The sequence below is a fragment of the Crocodylus siamensis genome, chromosome 13 (genome assembly GCF_052110815.1).
Source record: "Crocodylus siamensis isolate JL-2025a chromosome 13, ASM5211081v1, whole genome shotgun sequence".
Classification (NCBI taxonomy): Eukaryota; Metazoa; Chordata; order Crocodylia; family Crocodylidae; genus Crocodylus; species Crocodylus siamensis.
In genome coordinates this window covers 4,561,722-4,572,813 of record NC_143407.1, presented here as the reverse complement: position 1 = coordinate 4,572,813, position 11,092 = coordinate 4,561,722, and the positions used below count along the sequence as shown (strand labels likewise).

Genomic DNA, 11,092 nt, shown 5'->3' with positions numbered 1-11,092 from the left:
TCATGGGATTCCCTGCCAGTACTGATGTCTGCCTAGACGGGAGTCTGCATGGCAGCAGAGATTCCCTGTTGCCTTCTCCGGGCACAAGCCACATTTTGCAGCGGGTTGCGCTCTCTGGGCTCGTCCTCAGGGCTGGTGTGCTTCTGGCGGCTCAGGCCTGAGATCCAGCTTGATGCAGAGATGCAGGAACCCGGGTTTGCGGGCAGGAGGGATGCTGACAGCAGGGCTCCCGGCGCCATCTGCCGGCGCAACTGTGCAGCACGCACGTGAGCTGGGGGGGAGCGAGCCCTCCGCATCACCTTGCCCTGCTACCTCCAGGAGCACTAAGGCCAGAGGTGGGAAGGGAGGGCAGAGAAGCCTGCAGGTTTGCATGGTGAGAGGGCAGGGCCAGGCCCATTCCCACCCCGTGCTGGCGCCTGGGCACATAGGACCGGAGCCCCAGTAGGCAGAAATCTGCCAGAAAGTGGGTGGTGATGCTGGCATCGGGCAACGACCATCATTTCTCCAGAAGAAACCGGGGATGGGAGGCAGCCGGCCAGCGTGGGTGACACCGGCCTCTCTGACCGCTCCCGAATGTGGCGCAGTTGTTCCTGCCCCTGTGCAAGCCGCAGCTGCCATCCCGCTCGCTCCCGAGGGCAGCGTGTTCGAGGCTCCGAGCAACCCAGGCGGTGTTTGGCTTGTGCGCACATCCTGCTCCCTGCTCCTGCTGGCAACCCATGCTCAGCTCTCACCAAGGTCCCCTTCTAGTGAATCCGCCCTTTGCAACACCTTCGTGGGACGGACGGATGGTCTTCCATGCTCCCGCTCAGGGCACAGGAAGAGAGCGCGAGTGGGAAAGCCTGGTCATCATTTAGAGGGTCTCGTGCCCCTTTAGGGTTCTCCATCACTTCCAGTACAACCAGGCAGAGGCGAATGGTGCGGGGATGCTAGTCTCCATTTCTGCAAACTCCAGCTACTCCCAGTGGGTCGTGGAGGAAATGTGCTGACCCACGGCTTACCCCAAACATTGCAATTAATGGAGCGACACATGCTCTGGATCAAAAGCTTTTTATTTTCCCTCTTAATAAAATTTATAATATGCCTTCCTGCACGCGATACAAAATAATTACTCCGCTAAATAAATAAGACACGAACGTATTGCAGACAGCATATCGCCCTGAAGGAAAAACAGAACAGGACATCCTTCCCCAGATCCAGAGCTTCACACAACGGGAACTGGGGAGGACAGACACTCCCCCTCCCTCCCCAGTGGGTCCAAGAGCATTCCCTTTAAATCCCCCAGTTGGGGGCTGAGAAGGGAGAGGGAGGCCACAGTATCCACTAGGCAGTGTCCAGAAACGGACCTGTCACCTGAGAACACAGGAGGTGGCACGAACACCTGCCCCTTTCCTTGGAGGAGGCTGCTCCAGTGGACGTAGGTCATACAGCAGAGTCCATGTCCTCCAGCGCTGCTTATATGTACGTGCAAGTTAGAAGAGCAACAAGACGTGCCAGAGGCTGCACGTGTGCTTACTAGGACACACTGAGGTCCCTCGCTCGTCTGTGCCGTGTCCCAACCACAGGCAGCTGTTCTGTACCGAGCCACGCTGGCTTTTCCCAGGGCATTCTGGGGTGCCCGAAGCATGCACCTGATTGACCACGAGACGGCTGTGAGCAAAAAAGGGCCTTTGCTAATTATGGACCGCAAGGCGCTGCATTACGGGATAGAGTTAGGAAAAGCCACACAGTCTAAACGGCTCCGAGCAGGGGCTCCCTGGCTGAACCGGGGAGCCAGGGAGATGGGGCTGGGCCCAGAGCAGGCTGGAGCGGACACAGCACTAGCCCTGGGTGAAACACATTCGCCCAGGAGCTCGGGGCTCAGCTCTCCTTTCGGAAGTAAACACGGCCACCTCCCCTGACACCACGCCTTGGCTACAAGGGAACCGGCAATGTCCGTTCTGCAAGCACGACCTGCCCCGTCCTGGGACTGGCCTGATCTGGCCATGCTACTGCAGACAAAGGCTGGACTTAGCTGGAGCCGGGCCTCCGACGCCTTTGGAAAACGCCTGTCTACGCTACACTGGGGGAGAGAAGATAGTGGATTCACAGATTTCAGACGTTTAGGGCTGGAAGGGACCTCGTGAGCTCATCGGGTCCAGCCCCCCTGCTCTGGGCAGGAAGGACTGCCGGGGTCAAATAACCCAGGAGCTCCAGATTGTGCTACACAGGGCCAGGACCGAGGCACACGGGAAACAGGGCTTCATCTCTCCTCCACTTCATTCCACCTCTCTCAGACAGTCGGATGAGCCAGAGCACTCGGGGACCATCAACCTTACATGAAACACGTGCTCGGGCATTTGAATAAACCCACCCGTGACAGCTCCCACCGTCTCCGAAAGGGGCTCAGTGCTTCTGGAAAACAAGCAAGCAAACAGCCACTTCCCTACCTGCACCCAAGCACGGACTCAGCTTCTTGCTCAATGCTCGTTACACCTCAGTGCCTTCATCTGGGCGCCGTGAACTCTGAGCTGAGGCAAAAATTCCTTTTTGTCTCCTTACGATTTCTCCTGTGGCTCTACGTAGATGGATCCTCCTGTACTTCCTGCCTTAATTTGTTCTGTGAGTGAGCAAGCAAGCAACTCCCGTTTCCCCCCCAGAGACAGCTGCATTGCAGCGTGCTAACCTGGCCGTGGCAAAGTGTCGCTGGGATTATCGTTCGGAAAGTTTTTTAAGCTCCTTCATGCTCAAAGCAAATTAAAAAAAAAAAAGAGAGAGAGAGACGGAGAAAGAGCAGCTCGTTTGGGCAGTGTCTGAGGGCAGCAGGGGAGCCGGCTTCAGCCCTGGCGCCGAAAGCACTGTGTGACACAGCCGTGCCAAAACAGGAACACCTTGTCCTTCAGCAGAGCCTTCCACCCCAGGGCTCTGCCCTTCCCACGCCTCCGTCACACTGAAGGCACTTTGTCTCGTCCGGCCTGGGCAAGGCCTTGTCTTTTTTCACGGGTTGCTTTTGCTGGCTCGCAGCTCAGGCAACGAGGCACTGGGCTGCTCAGCCTGACCTTGGTTTCTGCCCACGCTGCAGGCACAGCTCGGGTTGCTGGGAGGGCCAAGGCCTGGGCTGCAGACCATGCTCTTCACTCCCGCAGAGGCTCCTGTCCGTGCTGCAGCCACACAGACGGCCCGCTGCACTGCTGAGAGCTCCCCTATTGCGTGCGAATCCTCAACCGGGGCAGAGAGGCGATAGCCAACGTTACCTGTGCTCTGATCCCCCCACAGACAAGCAGCACACAGTACTGCACCCTTTCTTCTGAGACTGGAGACCACCCTGGCCTGCAAGCTCCTGCTCTAACCTACCCAGACATCGTGATCCCCAGCACTGCAGGGGATTGGAGTCTGCCAGCTCAGTTGATGCTCTGTGCTCTTGAGTCTGAGGGGGGGGAAAAAACTGCTGCAAACAGCAGAAGTGTCCAGGGGTGAACCCGGCTCTGAGGCAGGACGCACTGGAACGGAAAGCTACATTTAAGGACCAAAGCCTCTGGTACCCCAGAGAGAGAGAGAGTGGAAAGGGGGAGCCAGACAACCTGAGGTGCAAAACTGTGGGCACCAATGGGCACTGCGAGCCTCTTCCCTGCTTCTTGCAACTGAGGTAGCTCATGTCCTGACCCCTGAAGTCCTATGGGTCATCCCGGCCCAGATGCACAAGTCTAATCAGGTGGCCCAGCACTGGCAGCAATGGGCTTCCTGTTTCACAGTGGCACTGAGAGCCAGGGAAATTCAGGGGGGGCAGACTGGGTTTTAAAATGAAGAGAGAGGGGAAAGTTCAGGGTAGGCTTGTTAAAAAATAATGAGAACAAAGCGTCCTTCCCATGCAGCGGGACAGGGCATGGACAGGAAAGACACCTCGGAGCATTCGGTGGTGGGGTGGTCTGAAATGGGTAGAGACACGGTGTCTAAGGATGGGGGATTTTTCCTTGAATTGCTCTCCCCAAAAGGCAGAGGGTGGATAAAAGAAAAATGCAAGTGGAGGAAGCCACATATTCACACGCCCCTTTGCTCACTAGCCAAGTCTCTCACCTGGACCTCCTCTTTTCAAGCCAACTCTCTCCTTCCTTCCTTCCTCAAGAGGTCACAAAGAGGCTTCCTCACGGTCAAGACCACCTCATCTGCAACTCAGTAATTGCAAGGCCGGTTACTCTAATGCATGATTAAATAGGCACGAAATCGCAGATTCTACTTAAAACAACGTACCAGTTGGAGGCAGGGGAGAGCCACTTCCACGTGCGCTTGAAAGGCCGGATGTGGGATGTTGGTGGAGGAGGACGGAGGGAACTTAGAGGGGCACATTCCAGCAATTCACCCCACCCCACAAGTCCCCTGCTGCATGGATGCCGCCAGAAGATATCACTTTTGGGGCCGAGGACACAAATATCTACTGAGCGAGCAGTGGGGTCTCCCTGAGCCCAGTGAGCCGCAGGGGGCTGGTACACACATGCCGAGTAGTAAAAAAATGAAAGAAGGTAAAATGCTAGTTTGCACCATCCTTCCTTCTGACAGTAGGCTAAAATATCTGCATTCATGATTGTTGTAGGATCATACAGACCTGGTCCACTCATGACAGGTCTAGAGGCAAATTCACCCCCCAGTTGAGGAGGCTTTACCTGAGGGCAGGATAACGGAGGAGCTTTGCATCGGCTTGGGGGCCAGTTGAAGGGGCTGGGGCCGCTGCAAGCTCCTGCTAGCACACGGACAAGGCTGGCACGTGGGGAGCCGAGTGCCGAGCTTCCCTCATCTCCCGCCCCCACGCGACATGCAGCATTTCCACACAAGCCCCCGCAGCCTGGGCTGGTAGCTGGCCCCGGCGTCTGCTCCTCCCCCCCATCCTTTGCAGCAATGACCCCATGTGCTGGTGCCCTGGCCCAAGTACCATCTGAGCCAGGCGGATTCCCATTTTAATGGACCGATGCTGGGGCATTGTATGGGGCCCTGCTAAGCGATGCAGCGCTGGCGGACAGGACCGGATCGTAACGGAGAAAAGGCAGGAGAACAGAGGAGTCGAAAACAGTAGGGCAGACTCGGTAGGTGGGAACCTGGCTTCCACGTGCTTCCCACGGGAGTCAGGTCCACGAGCCTTACCAGGGCTCCAGGAAATCTCCCTCACAGCCTAACTGGGTCATGGTGGGGCAACACAAGACGGAGGAAGCCGCAACGGCATCAGCAGTCACAGAAAACAAGGTGGGAAAGGGTCCTTCAGAGCTCATCTAGTCCAACCCCCTGCCCCGGCGGGGGGACTAAGCCATCCCTGACCAATACAGATCCAACCTGCCCTAGGGACTGCTGCAACGGAGGCTCTCCAGCCTCCGCGTCTCATCAATGCCAGTGCTTGCAGTGAGAAAGCTTTGTCAGATTTTAACCTCTAGGCTTCACGCAGGGCAGGGGTAGCAGGAAGGGGCACCACATAAACACGCGGCAAGCATGGGGGTCAGGGGCTAAGTGCTTCCAGCATCTGGGAAGCTCGGAGGACTCCAGGACCCTCACACCCTGCCATGGATTATTGCACTTAACTGTAGGTTAATGGTCAGGCTAATGAGGTCTGACCCGTGCTATAAAATACCGAGCGGGGGGCCTTGTGAACACAGCTTGTTTGCTGCCTCTGGCCAAGCCCTTTTACAAAGGCACTGCAGATCGGTGCCAGGCACTTTGGGTGCAGAAAGCAAAGAGCCCATTCAGAAGGGAGGCCTGGCTGTGCATCACTCCAGTGCTTGTAAGAGCAAAGGGATTAACAGAGGCGGCGAGGCCCGCACAGCCCCCACCGCAGCTCTGCTGGTCTCTGCCAGCGCCCACACGCCAGCCAGCACGGCAAAATCCTGAGCTCGCTCGGGCATGGGGCTTGCCCGCTACCTCTGCCACCATACCCCACGCCAGGCCTCCTCTCCCCAAATATCCCAGTTCGCACCAGCCAGAGGTGGGGATTTGGTTCAAAGCCAAGATGAGAACCTCCCCACCCCGAGCACGGCAGGGTTTCAGCTCCCCTCTTTGCAAAAGGAGTTCCCCCACACACATGCACACACCATGTCACTGCCCCTCCCTGCAGGTATGTGGACCCCGCTGCTGAAGGCAAACACTCTTCCGTCCCCTTTGACCTCAGCAATCCTCTTTGGTGCTCCCTGTGCAGTGCTAGCCTTTGATAAAGGCACCATGCAGAAAGCACTGATGGTTGCAATGCCCTTCCTTATACACCTGAGATGAGCCCTGTTTCCTCTCCGTTTCCACGTGCCCCCGGGGCAGCACACTCAGGCTCCCACAGATAGCACTAGAGACGGGGAGAAAGCGTGAATCGTGGGGATTCCCGTAACATACGGCATAAGTGTGCACGTGCACCCACCAGCCCCGTGCCCGCCTGCGTGCGAAAAGTCCTCGCTACGCAGAACACTTGGCCATATCGCTCTTATCGAAGACAACTTTGGTCGCAAAGTAAATGGCCACGAGGCCGAAGCCGGCGGCTGACACCATGTAGGCAGTCACCGACTGTGTAAACTGGACGATAGACCCCATGATGAGGGACGGAACAACCTGAGAGAGGAGGAAAGCACTGTCCAGGATGGCCAGGTCCAGGCAGATCCCTCGGCCAGGTGCTGCGGAGTCCGGGTCTCCCACCATCATCATGAGCGAGACCTCGCAGGGGGAGCCGACACACAGGGCTGAGCTGGGAGCCGGCGGGGAGGAGAAGAGGCCCCCGGCATGGCCATTCTGGTAGGGCAGCTTCTGGCTGGAGAGAGGCCCTTTGGGGAAGCCTGTTTTCTTGTCCAGCTGAGCAGCGTCCTCCTCCTCTTTGCTTTTGTACTTATGCAAAAATACCTGAGGTTAAAAAAATGGAGATAGGGGGAAGGTGAGGAGCCCCAGAGGGCAGGAAAGAGCTGGCGAGCCAGAGAACGAGGCGGGCGGGCCCTGTCCCAGCACTTACACGAGGCACCGCCAGGCCTGGTCAGACCCCACCTCGCTTCAAGTTGTGCCAGCTTCATGCATCTCGGGGATGCCACCTGCAGAAAGCCCCAGCCCCAGCAGCAGCTCCCTGAGGCAGGCCCGGCTGGCAGGGCCACCCCTGTCCGGTCTCAGGTTCAAAGTGACCCTGACCTGCTGCAGTAATCCGTCTCTGTTCAGCGTGACGCGTGACCGCCACAGGGAAGCACATCGGCCCCATGTTCTGCAGCGCGGGCGTCTTGCTCCGAGCCCCGACGGATCACAGGACTCTGAGAGAATCGGGTGGTGCAAAACCAACCAGATGGGCAGTGTGGGCACAGCAACCCCCTGGACCTCACTGACATGGCTCCCAACTCACCCCGGGGCAAGAGGAGACCCAGACACCTGGACCCCTCCTCCCTGCAAACGCTTACTTTCATACAGCTCTGTCAGCAGCAGGCCCATGAGTCGGGCTTGGTGTGTGTCTGCAGAAAGAAAAGCAGACGACACTGCCTCCCAGGGCTACAGGAGTCCTATTTATGAAGGGCTTTCAGGAAGAGAAGCTAGGGGAAGGCAGAGAACAGTTCCAATGTTAATAAAGCAGTGACTCAAAGCCTTTCTGCTGCACGCCCTAGAGAGCACCTGAACTGCTCGGGCATAGCTCACACTGGCTCCAGATCAGGTGACGGGGGTGGGTTTTGGGGCCATTGTTCTGCAAAAGCGGAGAGTCTAATTTATGCTCCTGGGCTAGGAACACAGCCAGGCAGACGAGACAACTGTGGCCCTGCAAATCCACAGCAAGTAGGTGCCTCGTTGAAGTAACCAGCTTTTGAAGCAACACCCCGAGAGTGAGCCTGCACTTAGAGTTACCCGGCTTCCGGTGCACTCCCTGCCTTAACCCAGGTTAACTCTCAACTGCAGACAAGTCTGTGCCGTTCCCAGGACAGGTCTAACGCCACCGGCTGCCATCTGCCATGCTGCTCTGGACAGCCTAGAGCTGCGCAGGGGCCCTGTGCAACGGGTACCCATGGGTCCCTCACCGCAGAGCCCCTACAGCTGGTTAGTCAAGCTGCTAGGGAGAACAGGGTAAGGAGCTACAGTGCAAAGGGGTCAGGCCCTGGAGAAGCCAAGCAGCATCTTCAGGACCAGCTTCCTGGGCTTTTGAAGTGACAAGCAGTTAGGCTAGGGATTGGCACTCAGGGGACATGGGTCCTTCCCAGCTCTGCCAGATATTCCCTGTGTCATAATGGATAGGCCAGTCCTTCCAGGTCTCAATTGTCTGTCTGTAAAATGGGGGAAATAGTCCTTCCTTTCCTCCCACCCTTTGTCTGCAGTATCTCCTTGGACTCTAAGATCTGTAGGGCAAGAACAGCCCCTTACTGTGCGCATATAGAGCAACTAACACAACGCCCTGATCTCAGCTGAAGCCCTCTATAAACTACTCTACTGCCAATAACAGGCACATGCAACAAAAGAAATTGCTGGGAAAGCCCTGCTTGCCCAAGAAAGTCAAGACCTTTTACATCAGACATATCTGGTGGTGGGCATAGCAGGGAACCAAGAACATGCTAACCCATTTTCCACACGATGGGCCAAAACAAGCCAGGAGAAAGAAAGCACGTGGTTGAGAGAGGGGAAAAAATGGTTCTGGGAGCGCAGGGCTCAGATCTGATTGCTTGAAATACCCAACAATTCTCCTCTTCCATACAGAAGAGAAGGGGATACAGGGAATGACTGCACAACTACCATGCCAGGATGCACTGGCAGCCCGGCCACGCTCGGTACCACCGCGGAGCTACTGGCAGTTGTGTGGACCTCCCCTGGCTGTTTGTGAACACCCCCTGTGGTGCACTGTTCACTAGCTCCACGTGGCCCGAGGCCATGGCTGGACCTCTGCCATGCAGTTGCTTCAGATCCACGCACAGATTCAAGCGGTTGAGAGCCTTGAGAGCTGAGCTCTGGCATGCCTGTCAGACCCCTCACACTCAACGGAGAGGGATCCAAGAAGCCTGCTTAGCTCCTTCAAAGGCACAGGCCTTCTTCTGCTCTGGCTATGCCTGGATTAGGGTGTAAAAGGTGCACCTGTTCGAACAGACACACCTGTGAGAAGTCTGGTGCAGACAAGGCAATGGTTTCTTCAACATCAGACGTCTTGAGGTTTGACCAAGCCTGCTTAGCGCACCTTAAACGCGACATGCCTTGTGTACACTGGATGTTGGGGTGTATTTGTCGGACTATGCGCATCTTTCCTCCTGCTCTTTGCAGGGCTTCTCTGGTCCTATTAACGCAGCTACAATTGAGGGCATGCAGGAGAAGAGACTGACTTACGCAGTCTGTGTGGGAGAAGCTGCCGCTGGGGTTAGTCTTGCAGGCTTTCGCTAAGGAGTCCACACAACGCTGGAGTGGCAGCTGTCTGGGACCCCCTCCTGGTGACTCACTTCAGGAGAAGCACAGAGGCAGGAAGGAAGGGGGACAAGAAGCAGGAACACAAGGAGGACAGAGGGTGAGAAGCAACGGTAGAATTAAAACAGTCAAAAAAGGACAGGGGAAACGGGTATGAAAGAGGTAGATAACAGTTTGCAGAAGTTTTGGAGGAGGTGGGGTCTTCACCTGGGGGCCTGTTGCAGATCACAAACCAGTACTGGGAGCAGGGAGGTGCAATTTCAGGCCTAACCCCGCCAGTAGGTTCATTGCCTCTGGTGCCCACATCCTTGGCACGACCGTGTTTTCTCAGCAGCATTTTGGGAACGTCGTTGGCCACCCTGGAGAACGCCCGCAAGCCGGCCAAGGGGATGCCCACAGGGGATCTCAAAACCAGGCTTTGAGTTCCTCTCAGAGGAGCAGGCCTGGCTGCCCCGCAAGCCCTTCGCTAGCGCGCCAGGAAGTTCAGTGCATATCGGAAGGAGGCGCTGGGAAGCGTTCGCTCCGGGACCATCTGGGTGTCTGTGGTCAAAGCTCCCAGTTCCTTTAACTCCACAACAAGCTGCCTGCCACTGGGGTGAAAAGGGGGTCTCTCAAGCCACAAACATGTTTAATTTCAAATCCACGGGAAGCTCCTGCTAGCATTAGCAGCCTTGCCTGAATAAGGTGCAAGGAGGCAGAGCCTGCGATTTCAATCACTGGTTTCAAGTACAGCCTGTTTTTGCTTAAAGCCCCAGCTCCGGGGCAGATGTGGGCCTCAGCTCTCCTTTTAGATCACAGGGGCGCGGGCACAAGCTTGCGCACAGGGGTTGTGGGCAGCAACAGGGGAAGGGCAAATAAAGAAGCTGATGTTCATAATCGGTGGCCGTCTCCTGGGTATTCAGGACACGATTCACGATTGGGGCAAATGTCACAAAGGGAACTTGGGTGCAGACAAAGCACTGGGAAGCTCTAGGGAACGTGGTTCAATTTCCACCGAAGGATCAAAATGTAGTGGGGACAGGGCACGTCCTTCAGCAACCTGCAGGTCCTCCAATCCCACGCAGCGCAGCATGGGTACTGGGCAGCTGGCTGTGGAGGGAGGAAGGGGCTGGAAACATGACCTTTGGCTTTACAAACCCAACCAAATGGGGCTCAACTTCACTAACCCCACCAAAATCAGCAGGGTCCGGGTGGGCAGCCCCTGAAGGACTTTCTCCCTAGTTGCAAGGCCTAAATAGAAACACTCTGGGGTGGGTGGGTGTCATTGCAGCTTCGGGGCGAGCTGAGCTGAGCTGCACCTCCGGTGGGTGGCTTCCAGCAGGCAGACCGCCCAGCCTGGCATCTCGGCTATATGCCACCCCCCTGCCTCCAGCAACGGTGCCCACCTGCTTGTCATGATGGTACAGCGAAGCCAGCGTGTACGGCAGGATCTGGAGCGCAGAGAAGGTGAAGCCCGTCAAGGCGGCCGAGAGGGTGACGATGAGGACACTGCGGGAAAGGCACACGACGAAGGCAGCCACGGGGAAGAAGGTCACGCTGGTCAGGTATACCGCCCGCGTCCCAAACTGCTTCACCATGCGGTCCATGATTGTCGAGAAGAAGGTGGAGGTGACGCACTGCAGGAAGAGGCCCAGGCTGCCCATGCGCACACCTGGGAACAGACACATGTGGGGAGGGTGGTGGAGATGCACAGCACAGCGTACCCTCCCGGAGCCTGCCCGGCTTGCAGAAAGCCAAATGGCTCCGGGGCTCCCTT

The 11,092-nt window shown here is 56.9% G+C and overlaps 1 protein-coding gene across 2 annotated transcripts in view; it reads right to left on the bottom strand.

Moving 5' to 3' along the window:
- Positions 1–1,038: 1,038 nt before the first annotated feature.
- SLC45A3 (solute carrier family 45 member 3) overlaps positions 1,039–11,092 on the bottom strand; it is a 37,113-nt gene continuing 27,059 nt past the window's right edge. For both annotated transcript variants that reach the window (XM_090025530.1, XM_090025529.1), the window contains exons 4-5: positions 10,722–10,987; positions 1,039–6,831 (exon numbers count right to left, since the gene is read on the bottom strand). In XM_090025530.1, the coding sequence (XP_089881656.1) occupies positions 6,394–6,831; positions 10,722–10,987 (704 nt within the window). In that variant the 3' untranslated portion in view covers positions 1,039–6,393. The remainder of the gene's footprint in view (positions 6,832–10,721; positions 10,988–11,092) is intronic.